Here is an 18,627-nt window from a genome sequence, read left to right on the forward strand (position 1 = left end):
CACAAGTAGGCAGAGAGGCAGGCAGAAAAAGAGGGGGGAACAGGCTCCCTGCTCAGCAGAGAGCCTGATGTGGGGCTTGATCCCAGGACCCTGAGATTGTGACCTGAGCCGAAGGCAGAGGCTTAACCCACTGAGCCACCCAGGTGCCCCTAAAATCTTTAAAAATAGGGCACTGGGCAGGGAGCCTCAGTCAGTCAGGTGGCTGCCTTCAGCTGAGGTCATGATCTTGGGATCAAGTCCCATAATGAGTCCCACACTGAGTGCCACTCTGGAATCGTGACCCCAGCGCAAGGCAGCCGCCCAACCGACTCAGCCCAGATGCCCCTTAATTAAACATGTTCATTGTAACAGCAATCCTGACAAGAGGACAGCTTAAAGGGACACTTGGGTGGCTCAGCTGGTTAAGCCTCTGCCTTCGGCTCAGGTCATGATCCCAGGGTCCTGGGATTGAGCCTCCCATCGGGCTCCTTGCTCAGCAGGGAGCCTGCCTCTCCCTCTCTCTATGCCTCTCTGCCCCTGCCTGTGCTCATGCATTCTCTCCCTCTAACAAATAAATAAAATCTTTTTGGAAAAGTACAGCTTAAAAAACAAAATTTCAAAAAAAAAAATTCCCTTTTCACCTACTTACCTTCAGAGATAACCCTTCCATTATTTCCTAGGACCTTCCGCACGAATTAGGAACGCATGTGTTAGGGGGCGCCTGGCTGGCTCAGCCCATAGAGCACGGAACTCTTGTTTTCAAAAAGATTTATGTATTTGAAAGAGAGAGAGCACAAGCAAGAGGGACAGACAGAGACGGAGAGTGTCGCGCAGACTCTGCGTTGAGTGTGGAGCCAATTTCATGACCCTGAGGTCACGACCTGAGCATAAACCAAGAGTCTGATGCTTGACGGACTGAGCTACTCTGGTGCCCTCAACATGCAGCTCTTGATCCTGGGGTTGTGAGCTGAGCCCCATGCTGGGCATAGAGATCACCAACAAACGTGTGTGTGTGTGTGTGTGTGTGTGTGTGTGAGACCATGAAACTAGGCCTGAGAGCTCAGTGGGTGTCATTCCCCCATTCCAACGTCTGGAGCTGCCAGGGTCCTCGCGCCCCCAAGAGGGGACCGGTTCACACTGTGTCCTTAAAGCCTTCCTAAAAGCTGCCTTTTCTGTTCATAGAGACGATGCATGGTCCTTGAGACCCCTTGAGGGAGTTTGCAGACTAGAAGGTGAATGGACATTACTTCCTCCTCACCAGGCACACTCACATGCTTGTGTTTTCTTCCTTCAGCTGAATGACCCTGGTAACGCGTCTTCATGTCCTGCGGTCCAGCGCGTGCATACCCGTCACAACTGGCCCATGGGGCCCGCTGGAGCCGGCCATCCGAGAAGCTAAGTCTGAAACCACAAGTAGGCATTGGAGGCTCACCGTGGGGGCCCTTGCTGGCCGGGTGTTGTCATTGTCCCGGTGCGCACGGCTGAAGTCCAGCAGAAATGCTTTCTGCTTCTTACAGAGGATGAGGACAGCGCTCAGGCCCCGAGCTAGGGAGATGACCCACAGGAGACTGCCAACCCTTCCCCTGGAAATCCCTCCCAGGAGGGATCTCCAGGCCAAATGGAGGCTGTAGAGAGGACTGTTGGGGGGGGGGTGTCACGGTGTGCAGGCCTGGGCTCCTGCCTGCCCTCATGGGGCTGCCCACACATTCAAGTCTCCAGAGCCACCGGAACAAACAGGCACTGGTTGTTTGCGGTGGAAAGGATCCCTGGGATCATGTGGGGTCCAATGGAAACTGAGGTCCAGAGCAGAGGAGAGGCTGGGCACAGTCACAAAACCCATAGGAGACTCAGTCTCAGGCCTCTGTTTGCCAAAGGCCCGCTCCTGGCAGGCAGCTCCTGGACAGCCAGGTACGTGGGACCACTCCGTGTGCCCTACGCCCGTGGTTGGGCAGGAGTCCTTCTGGGTCCATGTCCACCCTGGAGAAGGGGGTCCCACCTTGGGCGCCGCCCCTCAGAACAGAGTTTCTCTGTGGCCCTGAGAAGGGCCAGGCAAGGAGCCAGAACCATCTCCGGCAGGTTCCCGAAAGCCCCCAGAAGCTCCATGGGATCTTTCCAGGTGGCATCTGACCCTGCCCTGAGCCAGGCCGGCTCTAACAGCTGGGGGCACAGCACGGGACCCACGGACAGAAACCCCTGCTGGCCAGAGCCTCTGCTCTAGAGCGGAAGCCCTACAATGCAGAGAGAGCGCAACAGGCAAGCACAGCAGCTACCACCCTGACCCTGGGCTGCCGCCCCACAGCCTCCTGTGACGGCGACAACCAAAGCCCCAGGTGAGCATGGAGGAACTGCAGGGGAGCTCAGCATCCCTGTCCTGGCAGAGAAGGCTTCTAGGTAAGGAGTTTCAAGCTACGGGATCATCGGGCTACTCCCACTTCTCGGCAGCATCCCATCGAAGGCAAAGCCCCGCTTCCTCGGGCCCTGATTGTTAAACACCAGGCCCAGCTCTCTAGCTCAGAGGCCCAGCATGTCCCGCGCTCTGCCTCTCACCCTACCTTTTCTCCAAATCAGTGAATTTTCGAACAGTCCAGGCAAGGTGTCTCGTAGAACACGGTCTGTTTTGGGTTGGTCTGCTGGTTTGCCTGAAGTGGGTTTTTTTTTTAGATGGATCCTTTATCTGTATATTTCCAGTACACTAGAAGTCAGAGCTAAAGGCCAGAAGTCAGGGCTTGGTTGGTGAAGTGTCTGATTTTGGCTCAGGTCATGATCCTGAACTACAGGGGTGCCTTGGTGGCTCAGTTGTTGAGCCTCTGCCTTCAGTTCAGGTCATGATCCCAGGGTCCTGAGATCGAGACCCGCATCAGGCTTCCTTCTCAGCGGGAGCCTGCGTGTGTTCCCTCTCTCACTGTGTCTCTCTCTGTCAAATAAAGAAGATAAAATCTAAAAAAAAAAGAACTATGATATATGTATGTAAAACATGAGTTTACAATATTTCCAATTCAGACTTTATGTAGTTTTTAGTAAAGAAAGTTAAAAGCATATAAAAAACATTTTAACCTTAAAAAGAAGATGTATATTTAGTTATTTTAGTAGGGGAGGTAGGGCAAAGGGAAGAGGAGACAAGCAGATTCTGTTGATCGGGAAGCCGGACGTGGGGCTTGATCCCTGGACCCTGAGATCATGACCGGAGCCAAAATGAAGCATCAGATGTTTAACTGACTGACCCACCCAGGGGCCCCTACCCCTTCTTCCAAGTAAACGTGTGGGGCTGGAACTCTTGAGATGAAGAGTTTGATGCTCTACAGACTGAGCCGACCAGGCACCCCAATCATAAAAAATGTTTTAAAACAAAAAAATGTCATTGTTTTTATATTTGCACCTATTTTTCTTTTTAAAGATTTTATTTATTTATTTGACAGACAGAGATCCCAAGTAGGCAGAGAGGCAGGCGGAGAGAGAGGAGGAAGCAGGCTCCCTGCGGAGCAGAGAGCCCGATGCGGGGCTCGATCCCAGGACCCCGAGATCATGACCTGAGCCTAAGGCAGCGGCTTTAACCCGCTGAGCCACCCAGCGCCCCTGCACCTATTTTCACTTAGGCTGAAAACAGTGGTTCCCCGTGGCATAGTATTTTCACTTATTTGCTTTGATCCTACAAAATCAGTAATGTAGTTGCAAAATTATGATATCAGCTACTGGTGCTGCTTGGTATACGCTGACTCAGTTGGGTGTTGGTAGCATACAGGAAACTGAGCAAATAAGTCACAGTTTTGACTACAGCCAGAGCCAGGTTTCTCACTAGTGTGGGAGGGAGGCGTGGACGTGGACAGGGAGAAGACAGGAAGTATCCATGTGGTCTTGGACTGTAACTAGAGATGCTGGTGTGAGGTTATGGTTTCTGACATGCTTGGACTGACTGAGGATAGATATTCATGTGTGCGTGTGTGTATATAAATATCAACGTATCTCTTAATTCCTTCCACTGAGGGGGACCGGAAGAGGTGACACCCCAGGAGCAGGGAGCCCATCCAGCCCCCACATCCTGCTTTCCAAATTTCACTCCCCGGTGGGAAGAAACAAAACTACGTGCGGATATCAGTCTGGTGTTGGGCTGGTGCAGGGGATGGGAAAGCACAAGGTGCTCCTGGAGCGTCTTACGGCAGAAATAAGGAGCATACCCAAAGGTGGCCAGGGCCCATCGCAGGACACATGGGTCAGTTTGTCCGAATCTGGGACACTTTGGGGATCAAAATAAATAATGATTGGTAATAGATCATAAGCCCCTGGATAAAATGGAAATTAATGAGTTAAAATGATAAGTATTCAAAAAGATAATGGGAAGTAAAAGCTTTTTTTACAGTAGAATGCCTACTGATAACTGCAGAGGGAACGATGGAGAATCGCCTTCGCAGCAACAATTGGTACAGGCAAGGCTCATCAGGGACTGCTGGAGCAGTGCACGAAATTGTATAAAGAACAGGGTATTTTCATAGTCTCAACAGATCACTTTGTAAAAAATTTGGGGGTGCTTGGTGGCTCAGTGGGTTAAAGCCTCTGTCTTCGGCTCAAGTCATGATCTCAGGGTCCTGGGATCAAGCCCCGCATCGGGCTCTTTGCTCAGTGGGGAGCGAGCTTCCTCCTCTCTCTCTACCTGCCTCTCTGCCTGCTTGTGATCTCCGTCTGTCAAATAAATAAATAAATTCTTTAAAAAAAATTGTTATCCATTAGAAAACATAAAATACGGATTTGCTTTGTCGTGGAGAACATTGGCAGACCCTGTTTCAACTAGGTGATCAAGGGGAACATCACCAGTAAAGGACAAATCAATGTTACGAGCATAGGGGATGCCTGGAGGGGGACACGGCTTCGCTTCTGCAGTTTTCTTGCCAGAAATGAATCACCTAAGTCTCATCATGATGAAAGTGACTGGCAAGTGCTCTTCAAAATTATGGTCATGCAAGGAAAGACTGAAGAGCAGACCGAAGGAGACTGTTAATGTTTTGTTCTCTTTTAATCTTTACTGAAATTTCAGTTAGTTAAAGGCAAGGTTTGATTCCAGACGGGGAAAGGACATTGCTGATTCCAGACGGGGAAACGGACACGTGTGGATGAGGTCTCTGGGTTAATGGGTTCGGATCAGTGTTAGTCTCCTAATTTGGGTGGTTCTTCTCTGGCTCTGCTATCCGGTGCTCTTGCTGACCTCAGAAAACTCACCGAATGTTTAGGGATATTAAGGGTATTAAGGGGAACCATGTCTGTATCAACTGGCTCAGAAAGAAAGCGAGTGAAGCCAGCTGTGGGGAATGCTAACGATTAGGGAGTCTTGGTGAAGCGTATCTGAGAGTGTTTTGTCTTGTTATCATTTGATTTTACAGACTCATTGAGCTGTAATTCACAAGCCATACGGTTCACCCACTCCAGGTGGACAGTTCAATGGTTCTTATATATTTTTTTAAAGATTTTATTTATTTATTTGACAGAGAGAAATCACAAGTAGATGGAGAGGCAGAGAGAGAGAGAGAGAGGAGGAAGCAGGCTCCACGCTGAGCAGAGAGCCCGATGCGGGGCTCGATCCCAGGACCCTGAGATCATGACCTGAGCCGAAGGCAGCGGCTTTACCCACTGAGCCACCCAGGCGCCCCTCAACGGTTCTTATATTTATGGAACTGTGCAGTTATCACTGCAATCAATTTTAGAATATTTTCATCCCCCCCAAATAAACCCTGTGCTCACTACCAGTCACCCTTATTTCTCCATCTTTGTCTTTTTTTTTTTTTAAATGTTTTATTTATTTATTTGACAGAGAAAGAGAGAGAGAGAGACAGGAGAGGGAGAAGCAGATACCCCACTGAGCAGAGAGCCTGATGTGGGACTTGATCCCAGGACTCTGGGCCTGGGCCGAAGGCAGAGGCTTAACGACTGAGCCACCCAGGCACTCCTGTTTTTAATTTTTAAAAAAAGATCTTATTTATTTATTTGACAGACAGAGATCACAAACAGGCAGAGAGGCAGGCAGAGAACCCGTTGTGGGGCTCCATCTCAGGACCCTGAGATCATGACCTGAGCTGAAGGCAGAGGCTCAACCCACCAAACCACCCAGGCGCCCCCTATTTTTAATTTTTTAAAAAAGATTTTATCTATTGTTTATTTTGAGAGAGAGAGAGAAAGGAGGAGGAGAGGGGGAGGGACAAGGAGAGGGAGAGAATCTCCAACAGGCTCCACATTGAACAGGGCTTGATCTCATGACCCTGAGATGATGACCTGACCGACTGAGCCACCCGGCTGCCCTTTGAAATTTAAAATAAATAAATAAATAAAGTCTTAAAACAAGGATTTACACAAGCGAGCAAAAGTTTGAAATCATGGAGAAAGCTAGATTGGGGGAAGCGCCCTCCAGCTCTCATTTTCATCCCACCCATATTATTATTTGTAAACATTTCCAGTTTATCCTTGCAATTTTTTTTTTTTTTTTTTCAAGAATAAGCAATCCCATGGGGTGCCTGGCTGGCTCTGTCCATAGAGAACGTGACTCTCCATCTCAGAGTCCTGGGTTCAAGTCCCATGTGGGGCATAGTTTTTCTTAAAAAAAAAAAAAATAAGGAAACACAAACTAATGAACACTCACCAGTGCACGTACCCAGGGCTATGAACGGTCATACCCACATGCCAAAATGCACATGCACAGCACACACACATTTGTATCTCCTGTCACTTTTTCCTTTTCTTTTTAGTAAACTCTGTGTCCAGTATGGGACTTGAACTACCTGCCCAGAGATCAGAGTCACATGCTCCACTGCCTGAGCCAGCCAGGTGCCCCCCCGCTCCGCTTCTTACAGAAAAGGTACTGTGTTATACATACACCACCCTCCTTTTTTCCTTTTTTCTTTCCTTTTATTTGATAAATGCTGGACGTCACTTCACAGCCACTATCAGAAACCTCATTCCTTGTCAGGTGACAGGTTTCTGTGGCTTTTCATGGTTTATCCACTCAGTGCCTGAAGATGGACGGCAGTTCCGGGTGGTCAGGAAACTGAGCTGCCCCCGTGTCTGCACTGTGGAAGGGACCACTGGCAGAGTATGGTCAAAGTCTTGGACTTTTGTCCCTCAGGTAGCTGAGAAGTGGTTTGAGTGAGGTTTCATTTTTAGTGGTGTTAGTTTGCCTTTTTCTAATTTTGAGCAAAATTGAGCTCTTTGCCTTTTTTCCTATGAACTGTGACCTGACTGTAGACTGATGTGCATTCCCCACTCCACACTCAGCCCCAGGGGGCAGGGGCTTTGCTTATTTTAGCTGTTTTTTCTTTTTAAATTTTTATTTATTAAAAGATTTTACTTATTTATTTGACAGACAGAGATCACAAGTAGGCAGAGAGAGAGGAAGGCAGAGAGAGAGGAGGAAGCAGGCTCCCTGCTGAGCAGAGAGCCCAATGCGGGGCTCCATCCCAGGACCCTGAGATCATGACCTGGGCGGAAGGCAGAGGCTTTAACCCAGGGAGCCACCCAGGCGCCCCAAATTTTTATTTATTTTTATTCTAGCTGTTGTATTAGAGCCAGAAAAATACTTGGCGGCTGACTACCAACAAACGTTCTGCAGCAGAAGAATGGAAGAATGAAGGAGGGACGGGGCACACTCGTTTCGCTCTTCTTGCTGTGACCCAGCATCAACCAGGGAGTAGAACGAACTCCAGAGGAAGAGAGTAAGTAGCATAGTGGGCCCCGGGAGGGCCGCGGGGCCACGTGGGCTCCAGCGCTGACCTCGGAAGTAAAGGCCAAGAGGCGCCCTTTCTGCCACCCCGTGGGATCCCCAGTGCCCCCGACCCACGCGCCCAGCCTCCGCAGCTGCGCTGTGCGCTCTGAGAGACCCAGGTCGCTGCGAAGGATGCGAGCAGCCCTCCTGGTGATTCCGCGCAGCCCCCTCCACCTCTGCCGCCCCCCTGACGGCCCCAGTGACTACAGAGGCAAGCGGACGTGCATTCGTTTATTGGCTGTCGGTGGCAGGCTGGAGGGTTAGGGAAGGGCCCAGAGTGGGAGCGTGGAGGGGCCCCAGCCCGCCCTCGGTCGGGCAGCTGCGCTCAGCGGTACTTCTCGGTTAGGACACACGACACGATGGACAGGAACTTGTCCCAGGCGGTGTGGGCGTCCGCGGTGAAGTCGGCGGGGAAGTGGGAGGCCACGGTGACCAGCAGACAGTGCGACAGGAGCTGAGGGGCGGGAGCGCGGCCCCGTGAGCGCCGGTGCGGGCGCGGGTGCGGGTGCGGTGGGGCGCAGGGAACAGAGCTCCTGCAGCCCACACCCCGCGGCTGCTCGCGCCCCTCGTACCCCCCCCCCCAGGGAACCCCAGCCCCGCGCCCACCTTGAAGTTGACCGGGTCCACGCGCAGAATGTAGGCGTGCAGCTCGCTCAGCTTGGCCAGGGCGCCCCCGATGTTGTCGATGCTCTTGACCGCCTCGCCCAGCGCGGCCACCACCTTGGCGCCGTGCACGCGCAGGTGCGCCGAGCCTGGGTGCAGGTCGAAGTGCGGGAAGTAGGTCTTGGTCTGGGGGTAGCTGGCGAAGAGCCTGCGGGCGGGGGCGACAGGCACACCTGGTGAGGCCAGCGCGCGAGTGCGCCTCGGGCGCAAAACTTACCCAGCGTTGAAAAGGCCAGCGGCCTGGAGAAGTCATACTTGAAGGCAGCACTTGAAGACATAAACATTAAGGCAAACCACTCCCGTTGAATACGATGTTGTAATTTTACACAAGGACGGGATCCCCATTGCCGCTTCCCCTCTTACCCCAGGCGCAGACAGGGCGCGGTGGAATCCCGCCCTCACCATCCCCTCGCTGGGCAACCCGTTCATTGCTTCACTGATTCCTTCCAGCCATGTTTGTGGACACCTGGGCGCTGGGCCCAGCACAAAAGACAGTCTCACAGCCACACGCCCTCTCCGTCCACCTCCTCTTCCTGCTCCCTGAGTGTCGTCCCCCTCCTCCCTGGTCCCTCCGTGCTGGGCCCTGTCCTCCCTAACCCCACACTGTGCCCTACCTGGCTCTGTGCCAGCCCACGGGGCGCCCCCTCACCTCTCCAGGGCCTGGGTGCCAATGGCTTCGGCCTGGGTGGAGATCTTGTCCCACATGGACAGGATGACGGTCCTCTCGGCTTTGGTCAGAGACATGGTGGTAGCGGAGCTGGGCGTGCTCAGGACTAGCCTCTGTGGGGCTCATCCCCCAGGATCCCTTTATACACAGGGAGGCTGGGTGGGGGCCAGGCTGTGGCCATTGGTCTGGAGAGGGGACAGGGCTGTGGGGGTGGGGTCTCTTATCAGACCCAGTGAGGGTGGGTGGTCAGGGCCTGGTGGCCTTGGAGGGGTGAGGGGCTCTCACTCCACCTACCCACACCTACCCGGGGCCTTGGAGGGGGTGTTGGCCACAGCCTGACCAGTGTCCCTGAGACATAGGGGCCCAGCTAGCCCAGGAGTCTCGGCTTGTGTTTGTAGCCCAGCTCTGACCCCCCCCCCCCCCCCACTTCATTCCAGAATCACAGGACGGGGGAAGCCGGGATCAGGTCAGCACACACCACCTTGGGCTGGGACATGCAGTTTCTGGTGGTGAGAAAAATGAGCCGCCCCGTGTCTGTGGCAGCCACGACCCGCTCCCACCCGCAATGTAGAAAGGACTGCTGGCAGAGTGTGGTCAAAGACTTGGAACACGTACTTTATTTTTAAAAAGATTTTATATATTTATTTTAGAGAGAGAGAGGGTGCACACATATGTGAACGGGGTTGGAGGAGGGAGAGGGGGAGGGAGAGGGGCAAGCAGAGGGAGGAGCACACTGCATACTGCCTGTGGGGCCCATCTCGGGACTCAATCGACAGCCCTGAGATCAGGACCTGAGCGGAAATCAAGAGTCAGTCACCCAGTGCCGGAGCCCCCAGCCGCCCCTGGAGTGACGCCTAGAGCCCTGTAAAGGAGGGAAGGTGTGAGGTGCCAGCACAGCTGTGCAGAGCTCGTGTGATGTTCCTCTTCCCACCTGACTCTGCAGCTCTAAAATGGTTCTGGTCACTCTAGTCCCCTCGCCTTTCCATGGGAATTTCAGAGGCAGCCCAAGAGCCATGTGCACAAAGTCCTGCTGGACGTTTTTAGCCTCCAAAGCCAGCATTTCCTCTGCGGGGCGTTTTGATCACGGGTGTTTTGCGGAACTGTTCTGAGAGATGGTTTGGCCTAGACAAGCCTCTGAAACGTCAGCTAGTGTTAGACACCTGTGCGTTGTGGTGCTCCCTTCCTCTGTGCCTGAGATGGGAGCTGGTGAGGTCGTGGGGCGGGGGAGCCCGACGGATGCCTCCTCTCAGCTCGGCAGACAAGGTCTCACCTCTGTCCCTGCGGGCCATACCCGAGTGGGTCCCAGAGGTGGAGGTCTCCTTCCCAGAAGCCCCTTCCAGCACTGCCTGGGTCCTTCTCCATCCTGCTGTCTTGCTTACATCTCACAGCTGCCTCCTCTCCCTGTGAGACGGGGCTCACCTCTGCTAGGGCTGTACTCCCTTCCCCCGCTTTATGATTGTTTGCTGACAGTCCCAGGATGTCTGTGCAGCCCCTGGGGGTACACTCCAGATGGCGATGGGCCCGGCCCTCCTCGGCCTACTCTTGCTGTTGCTGGGTTCAGGAGAAAACTCTAGGACCACCTCAGGCCTATGGGCCTACAGGGAGGGTGGTGGCTGTGCCCATGGCTTCTGCTCCTAGAAGGGACACAGGCAGGGAGAGGCAGGGAGAGAGACATAGATAAGCAGACAGGCTGGCCAAGAAAACAGAATGAGTGAGTAAGATAGAAGAGACAGAGGGTCAGAGGGAAGGTCAGGCGGAGGCGGGGAGTCTGGAGGCCCAGAGAAGTCTCAGGGAGGGATGTACCTGGGGGAATCCCCCCGCTATGGCATCTGGGGAACTGGTGGCCAGAACACACCGCAGGGCTGCCCTGTCTCCTAACAGAATGGAATGACCGGATTCTGGGATGGTGCTCCCAGGAAACTGCCTCACCCCCATCAGACCTCCAGGGTGTCCTCCCCCTCCAGGCAGAAACTCCATCCCATCCTTGACCTCCACAAGGAGAGGGAGGCCCTAGAGGCCTCTTTGTTCCGGAAACTTCCAACCCCCACAAACCATTGTTGTGGGCAAACATCCCATTATTATTTTTTATTTTTAGTTTTTTACTTCTTTTCCTTGTGAAATGCAGTACAGGCCAACAGGCCACCAAATAAAATAAAGATTTTATTTATTTATTTGAGAGAGAGAGCAAATGAGAGAGCAAGCAGGAGCCTGGGAATGTGGGGTGGAGGAGGGGCAGAGGGAGAGGGAAAGGGACTGGCTCTGAGCAGGGAGCCCAAAGTCAGACTCATCCCAGGGCCCCGGGATCACGGCCTGAGCCAAAGGCAGATGCTCAACTGACTGAGCCACCCAGGCGCCCCTAACTCCACTCTCTCTCTTTTTTTTTTTTTTAAAGATTTATTTATTTATTTGACAGAGAGAGATTACAAGTAGGCAGAGAGGCAGGCAGAGAGAGAGAGGAGGAAGCAGGCTCCCTGCCCAGCAGAGAGCCTGATGCGGGACTCGATCCCAGGACCCTGAGATCATGACCTGAGCCGAAGGCAGCGGCTTAACCCACTGAGCCACCCAGGCACCCCGACTCCACTCTCTTAATACTCTTTTTGGTTAAACAGAAGTTTGTCATTTTAGTGTCAAATTCAATTATCTTAAATATTTATTTAAATAAATATAATATTTATAAACTTTTATTTAAATATTTATTTAAACAATTTAAAGATGTTGGGGTGCCTGGATGGCTCAGTTGTTAAGGGTCTGCCTTCCGGTCAGGTCATGATCCTGGGGTCCTGGGATCGAGCCCCACAACAGGCTCCCTGCTTGGTGGGGGAGCCTGCTTCTCCCTCTCTCTCTGCCTGCCTCTCTGCCTGCTCGTGATCTCTCTCTGTCAAATAAATAAATAAAATCTTTAAAAAAATCTAAAAACAAACAAATAAATAAAAATTAAAAAACATTAAAAGGGGGCGCCTGGGTGGCTCAGTGGGTTAAAGCCTCTGCCTTCCGCTCGGGTCATGATCCCAGGGTCCTGGGATCAAGCCCCGCATCGGGCTCTCTGCTCAGCAGGGAGCCTGCTTCCTCCTCTCTCTCTGCCTGTCTCTCTGCCTACTTGTGATCTCTGTCTGTCAAATAAATAAATAAAAATCTTTAAAAAAAATACTTTCCTTTAAAAAAAAACATTAAAAGGTTGCGCCTTCTGTTTACGAATGCTGAATGTCCGTCAGTGGATGAGTGAATGAACAAATCATGGTGTTTCCATTCAGTGAGACAGTGTTCAGCTGTACGTGCCCTGGCGCCCAGCACGGCGTGCATGAACCTTGAGAGTGTTAAACTACGGGACGGTGGTCAGATGCCAAAGACCACAGTGTCTGAGTCTGTTTGTGTGATGTGTGCAGAAGGAAAGCAGATGAGTGGGCTCCGGGGGCTGGGGTGTGGGAGCGATTGCGCTGAGGGTCCTGAGTTTCCTTTGGATATGATGGAAATAACTCTGGAACTAGACAGTGAGGACTCTTGCACACTTCGTGAATATACAGAATTATACAAAATGCTGCTGAATTGTTCACTTTCAAATGATTAACTTTGCATTGTGCGAATTTTACCTCAATTTTCTTTCTTTCATTTTTTTTTTTAAAGATTTTATTTATTTATTTCACACAGAGAGAGACACAGTGAGAGAGGGAACACAAGCAGGGGGAGTGGGAGAGGGAGAAGCAGGCTTCCCGCGAGCAGGGAGCCTGATGTGGAGCTTGATCCCAGGACCCCGGGATCATGACCTGACCCGAAGGCAGATGCTTAACGACTGAGCCCCCTGGGTGCCGCTTTGCCTTAATTTTCTGAAAAGTGAAATTAGTGTGATGCTGAATCCTGAGGTGACATGGAATCTGTCCATGTTAGCTCTCTAAGAACTTCAGTGTCTGGTCTTTCGAGTGTGACAACTGTTCAACTGGGGCTGGGGCTGGTGTTGTGTGTGAGGGGAGGCGAGCTGTGCGGGGTCTAGTGGACATCTGTCACGGGTACAGCGCCCGACACTCTCCAAGCTGGGTGTTTGATCCTCACAGCTCTCCACGGGAGAGGTTTTTCCCATTGTTGTTATGTGCTTTAAGATGAGGAAATCGAGGGGCGCCTGGGTGGCTCAGTGGGTTAAGCCTCTGCCTTTGGCTCAGGTCATGATCCTGGGGTCCTGGGATCCAGCCCCACTTGGGGTTCTCAGTTCTGTGGGGAGCCTGCTTCCCCATCTCTCTCTCTGCCTGCCTCTCCGCCTACTTGTGATCTCTGTCTGTCAAATAAATAAATAAAATCTTTAAAAAAAAAAAAAAAGAGGAGGAAATCAAGGCTCCAGAGGGTTAGGAAGTGTTCACAGTTTCAGTGAAGGAAGGAAGCAGCCCCATGGGTGAGGAGACCTGGGTTTGGTGTGAGGCCGATTGCTGGCTCTTCGGGGGCTCAGGCAAGTCTCTTCTGTCTCTGGGCTGAGGCTTCCCCCATGACACAAGGAGCCTGAGTCCGGGCCGTGCTTTGGGACCCTGACCTGCTGGATGCAGCTGAGCTCCAAGCCCAGGGCTCACACAGAGCTTGTGTCGTTGGGGCTGAGCTCAGAGGGACCCTGAAGACTCAGCAGAAGGCCCTGAGGGGCCACAGACCCTCCCCTGAGAGCAGCTCCTGGGTGGCCCTGGCCAGTCTGGTTAGCCTTGGAAAGCGCAGTTCCACATGCTTTCCTGTTTCCTCTGTTCCAACAGCCCCCACCTCACTGCTGGGAGGGATAATCTATCACTGCAGGAACGCAGGACATTGCCTCGCAAATTCGAGACGACTGCAGCACTGTGGTGAGTGGGTGATTCCTTCCGGGCAGCAACACTGCAGCTGAGAAGGTGGAGAGGTCAAGGTGGGTCCAAGATAGGGAACGTGAGCCCCGCCTGGCCCTCTGACAGGCAGTGGCCGCTCTCCTGGGCCTAGAACAAGTGGCAGGACTGATAAGGCCTGACTAAGTGGCCTCCTAGCCCTGCCCACGGGGACCTGGGTGGGGCGGAAGGGTCAGGAATTTTGGTTTCCAGGAATCCAGTTACCTTCAAAAAAGTAGGTTACTAAGCAGAGTATTTTAAATTAAAAATGAGGATGTAGAGGTGTGGGCTGTTAGCAGGGAAACTGAAGAGCGTGAGCAAAGGCCGGCCCTGGGCACATCGTTGCTCGGGAACCTGGGAAGGCTTTGAGCTAGGACCACAGCTAGAGGCCACCTGCTCCCAATCCTGGAATCCCAAAAGAGGGCCAACCTACCCTCCGGTCCCTCCAGCTGCCGGCGCCAGACTGGACTGGCCAGGGAGTGACCACGAGCTCTGACTTCGGTAACAGCCCACTGATGCAGACCGATGGGGACGGCGTGGAGTTCAGACCGGTGCTCTCTCCAGTCCGGCCCTGGAGAGCCCTGGCCCTAAGCCCCACTAAGGCAGCCTGGGAAGGGACGCATCCAGGATCTCTGTGGCCTGAGTCCTGGTGGTTTACCTGTCATGGATTCCAATGTCATTATGGTGATAAGATACTAACCATATAGCCAGAAAAACAACAGATGCTCTTGTGAAGGTTGCTAGCAGGAAGCCGGTCCCAAGGGGGTGATTGGAGAATGGTGGGTGCGGCTTCCTGACGGCCCATGGGAGAAGAACGAGGCAAGAGAGAGGGAGCCGGGGAAGACAGGAGAAAAGTCTGTCGCTCCGAACCACCCCTCAGTCCTGTAGTTATTAGATACGGACAGTAATCAGCAAAGGAGCTAAAGAAGACTGCACATTAATCATATGCCTTGTAGATAAACAAGAAGGAATAGGAGTGATACACTGATTATAAGTCTTACAGATAAGCAAGAAGAAAAGCAGGACATGTCTGGTCAAGTAGAATAAAGTTAATAGTTGAGCAGCACATTCAAAGAGCTCATCTAGTTAGCCACAGGTGCTCTCCGGGGAAGGAGAGATACTGGGAAAATGAAGCAGGTGGTGTCCCGCCCTGAGCAGGCCGGGCATCCCCAGCTGCTAGGCTCCAAGGACGCATATCATTCTCTCTCCCCCAGAGGCCTTTTGCCAGTACGTGTCTTTCTTAACCCCATATCTAAACGTGCTTGACGGCTAGTACAATTCCTTGTAGGTTATATTTTAAGTACTACTCTGTTCTTAGGGTCAGTTATAGTGGGTTCCTCCAACTCTGGGCCTTCTCCCAGCCCAGGGACAGCCCCTGAACATCAGACATCCTCCCCAAGGTCTGGGGTCATGAGACCGCCCAGTGGGGTAGCAGCATGGTCGGGGAAACTGGAGGAAGGAGACCTGTGCCAGGGTCCTGGGTCTCACATGTGGGTACACGCAGATTCACAGTGCCCCTTAGACAGACCCCCAGGACCACAGCTGGCTGTTCCCCCAGACAGGTTTCCCCTTCCCCATTGTCCCAGCTCCCACCGGCTCACCTCCTGCTGCTGTGCCCTTATTTCCTTCTAGGACACTCCTGGTAACTGTAGGAGAACTCAGAAACCTTTCGATTACACATAAAACCAAAACACAGGAGACCAGGAAAAAGGCTTTTGGCATCTTTAATGGAGGGTGAGTATTCCTCCAAAAGAAGCATACACCCAGACGGCCAAAGAGGGACGAACAGCTCACAGGGAAAGCAAGAAGGCGCTTCTCAGACACCAGGAAATACTCGAGTGATGCCGTTCTCTACCATGGTAATAATCAGAGACATGCAACGTAAAATAAGACATGTTTTTCTTTTTGGAAATTTTGGAAAAAAATAAAATCTGCCATGTACCCCACACTGGGCTATTTGTTTGTTGGCGATGTCCGAGACCTTCCCAGTGTGTGCCCACACACAGGCCTGCCAGGCATCAGGTTTGGTGCAACAGGTGAGTTCACCAGGAAGTCAAGGGGTGAGGAACTTGAGAAAGATTTCAACTACTGTCACTTCCTGGGGAAGCCTGGAAGTATACGGGTGCTTCATTGATTTCTTAGGGAGAGCTGTGATGAGGTATAATGCACATCTCGGGCACCTCACTCGTTTGAAGGGTGCAGTTCAGGCGGTTTGGGTCCTTTCAGAGCATTGTAAAAATATCACCACGATCAATTTTGAATGTTCTCATCAACCCAAGGGAAGCTTGGTACCCTAGTAGCCACACGCTGCAACCCCCAGGCCTGAGCAGCCTCATCCTGTTCCTTCCTCCGTCGATCACCCTCCTCTGGACTTTTCAGAGGAATGGAACCGCACAGCATGTGCATCTCCGAGGTTCATTCACGCATCGAGGCTTCCTTCCTTTTCATGACCGAGTACTATTCCCTTGTACGGATGAGACTGTATTTTATTCCCCTGTCCACCAGTGGGGGGGGGGGGCAGTGCGGTTGTTTGCACTGCGTGGCTACTCTGAACCATGTTTCTGTGAACAGAAGAGTTCTTGCGCAACCTCAGGCTTTCCTTTCTCTTGAGTCGACACCTAGCAGTGGTATGGTTGTGTCATATGGGAACAGCCTGTCTGGCCTTTCTCAGCAACTGCCCGTTTCCCACAGGGGCTGCACCACGTCCTGTTCTCACCAACAGGGTGTCCAGATTCCAGTTCCACATGCTTGCCAGCACTGTTTGTCTTTCTGACTGTAGCCATCCTAGTGGCTGTGGAGTGGGGTCTGTTTTTGGTTCTGATGTGCATTTCCCTAATGAGGAATGATGTGGGGCATCTTTTCATGAGTTCAGGGTCCATTTGGCTAGATTCTCTGGAGAAATGTCCTTTCACATCCTTTGCCCACTTTTCTCTCTATACATGCACCTGGGTGCCTTCCACTGAGGTAGGATCAAGCCCCACATTAGGCTCCCTGCTCCTGGGGCTCCCACTCCCCCTGCTCGTGCTCCCTCTCTCGCTGTGTCTCTGCCAAATAAATAAATAAATAAATATTGAAAAAGAAAAAGTAAAGTGCACACACACACACACACACACACGGGATCTCCAAACTCGAGGTGCAGCTCAGACACGCACCTGGGATTTCCACACTCAAGTGCGGCTTGGACACACATGGGATCTCCAGTCTCGAGGTGTGGCTGGGAATCATGATCCATCTGGGCAAGCCAGGGCCTGTCACCCATTGTCCTAGGGCTCGTGTCTGGGTTGAGCTCTTAAGTTTGCTTGTTAGCACGTGCTGGATACGGGGCCCTACACGGTCCCTCTGCAGGTGTTTCCCTCCTCTCCGCCTTCCTGGGTGGCACCCTCCAGTCCCAGGCTCTGATGGGGGGGTTTCCCTGACTTTCCCCTCTGAGAAACCCCCGCCTAGTCCAAGCACAGGAGGTTCCGTGTAGGCCCGTGTGTTCTTTTAGGAATTCTGTAGTGTTGGCCCTGACATTTAGGTCTATGCTCCACTTAAGAGTTTTTGTTTTACATTTTTTTTTTAAAGATTTTATTTATTTATTTATTTGACAGAAAGAGATAGAGAGAGAGGGAACACAAGCAGGAGGAGCTGGAGAGGGAGAAGCAGGCTCCTGCCAAGCAGGGAGCCCAACATGGGGCTCGATCCCAGAACCCCAGGATCATGACCCGAGCTGTAGGCAGACGCTTAACGACTGAGCCACCCAGGCGCCCCTTTGTTTTAAAGATTTTACTTATTTATTCGACAGTCAGAGATCACAAGTAGGCAGAGAGGCAGGCAGAGAGAGGAGGATGAAGGCTCCCCGCTGAGCAGAGAGCCCGCCGCGGAGCTCGATCCCAGGACCTTGAGATTATGACCTGAGCCGAAGGCAGAGGCTTCAACCCACGGAGCCACCCAGGCACCCCGTCTTTTACTTTCTTGCTGCGGTGAAGTCTGTGCTTTCTGCTCTACGCGAAGAGAACCGGCCCAGCCCTGCAGGTGCGTGGAGAACCCGGCTCGCAGCCCCGCGCATGCGCGCAGCTTTTCGGGAGCCCGCCCCTCCCCCGCGCGTGCGCACAGACCGCCTGCGCCTGCGCCGACGGCCCCTTCCGCGCGCAGGCGCGTTCTGCGCTGGTACTTGGCCCTGCCGCGGACGTCTTGCGAAGTTGGCGGGACGTGGGTGGTGGTTCGTGGGTTTGCAAGTTCCGGGGGTCGGTCAGCCGGGCTCCTGGCGCCGCACGGTTCCACGGCCTCGGGCGCGTCCTCGTCAGGCTCGTTCAGCCCCGCGCTGGGCGCGTCGTTCCCCGAGCCTCCCGCCCTCCGGCCCATCCTTCTCAGGTTGTGCCCCTGCCGGCCCGGGCGCGTCCTCTTCCCCCCGTCCCCCTCCCGGTCCCCAGTGTCCCCGTCTCCAGCGTCCGCCCCCCGTCCCCCATCGTCCCCGTACCCCCCGCCCGGTTCCCCAGCGTCCCGGTCCCCCACCGTCCCGCTCCGTTCCCCCCCATCACCGTCCCCCCGTCGGTCCCCCACTGTCACTGACCCTCCCCCACCCCGGTTCCCCGCCGTCCCGTCCCTTCACCGTCACCCCCGTCCCCCACCGTCACTGTCCCTCCCCCCGTACCCCGCCGCCCCCACCCCGCCCCCAGCGCCCCCCGGGTCCCCCAGGATCCCCGTCCCCCAGCGTCCCAGTCCCCTCCTCATCCCGGTCCCCCAGCCCCCCGTCAACGTTCCTTCTCTCCCCCGTC

General features: G+C 53.3%; 2 protein-coding genes and 1 long non-coding RNA gene across 4 annotated transcripts in view; 2 read left to right on the forward strand and 1 right to left on the reverse strand.

Moving 5' to 3' along the window:
* Positions 1-6,993: 6,993 nt before the first annotated feature.
* On the forward strand, positions 6,994-15,805 carry LOC132027258 (uncharacterized). The gene is made up of 4 exons (XR_009407116.1): positions 6,994-7,081; positions 7,507-7,667; positions 13,769-13,914; positions 15,503-15,805. It is a non-coding gene; the product is annotated as an uncharacterized LOC132027258 (long non-coding RNA).
* LOC132027257 (hemoglobin subunit zeta) lies at positions 7,964-9,155 on the reverse strand. The gene is made up of 3 exons (XM_059416015.1): positions 9,030-9,155; positions 8,324-8,528; positions 7,964-8,171 (listed from the first exon to the last, which is right to left on the reverse strand). The coding sequence occupies exons 1-3, from the start codon at positions 9,122-9,124 to the stop codon at positions 8,043-8,045; spliced, it is 429 nt and encodes a 142-aa protein (XP_059271998.1). The 5' UTR covers positions 9,125-9,155; the 3' UTR covers positions 7,964-8,042.
* A 1,809-nt stretch (positions 15,806-17,614) lies between the features above and the next one.
* NPRL3 (NPR3 like, GATOR1 complex subunit) overlaps positions 17,615-18,627 on the forward strand; it is a 38,996-nt gene continuing 37,983 nt past the window's right edge. The window contains exon 1 of one of the 2 annotated variants that reach the window (XM_059415873.1): positions 17,615-18,223. In XM_059415873.1, coding sequence (XP_059271856.1) covers positions 17,917-18,223 — 307 coding nt within the window. In that variant the 5' untranslated portion in view covers positions 17,615-17,916. The remainder of the gene's footprint in view (positions 18,224-18,627) is intronic. The other variant, XM_059415878.1, reaches the window with a different exon arrangement.

Source organism: Mustela nigripes, chromosome 11 (assembly GCF_022355385.1).
Source record: "Mustela nigripes isolate SB6536 chromosome 11, MUSNIG.SB6536, whole genome shotgun sequence".
In the NCBI taxonomy this organism is placed as follows: domain Eukaryota; kingdom Metazoa; phylum Chordata; class Mammalia; order Carnivora; family Mustelidae; genus Mustela; species Mustela nigripes.

What these genes read in the sequence shown, in the direction of transcription:
- LOC132027257 (XM_059416015.1), bottom strand. Translation starts at nt 9,124, where the DNA reads ATGTCTCTGACCAAAGCCGAGAGGACCGTCATCCTGTCCATGTGGGAC. An exon ending in GGCACCCAGGCCCTGGAGAG is followed by an intron (nt 8,529 to 9,029) that starts GTGAGGGGGCGC and finishes CCCCGCCCGCAG; the next exon opens with GCTCTTCGCCAGCTACCCCC. An exon ending in TGGACCCGGTCAACTTCAAG is followed by an intron (nt 8,172 to 8,323) that starts GTGGGCGCGGGG and finishes CCCGCCCCTCAG; the next exon opens with CTCCTGTCGCACTGTCTGCT.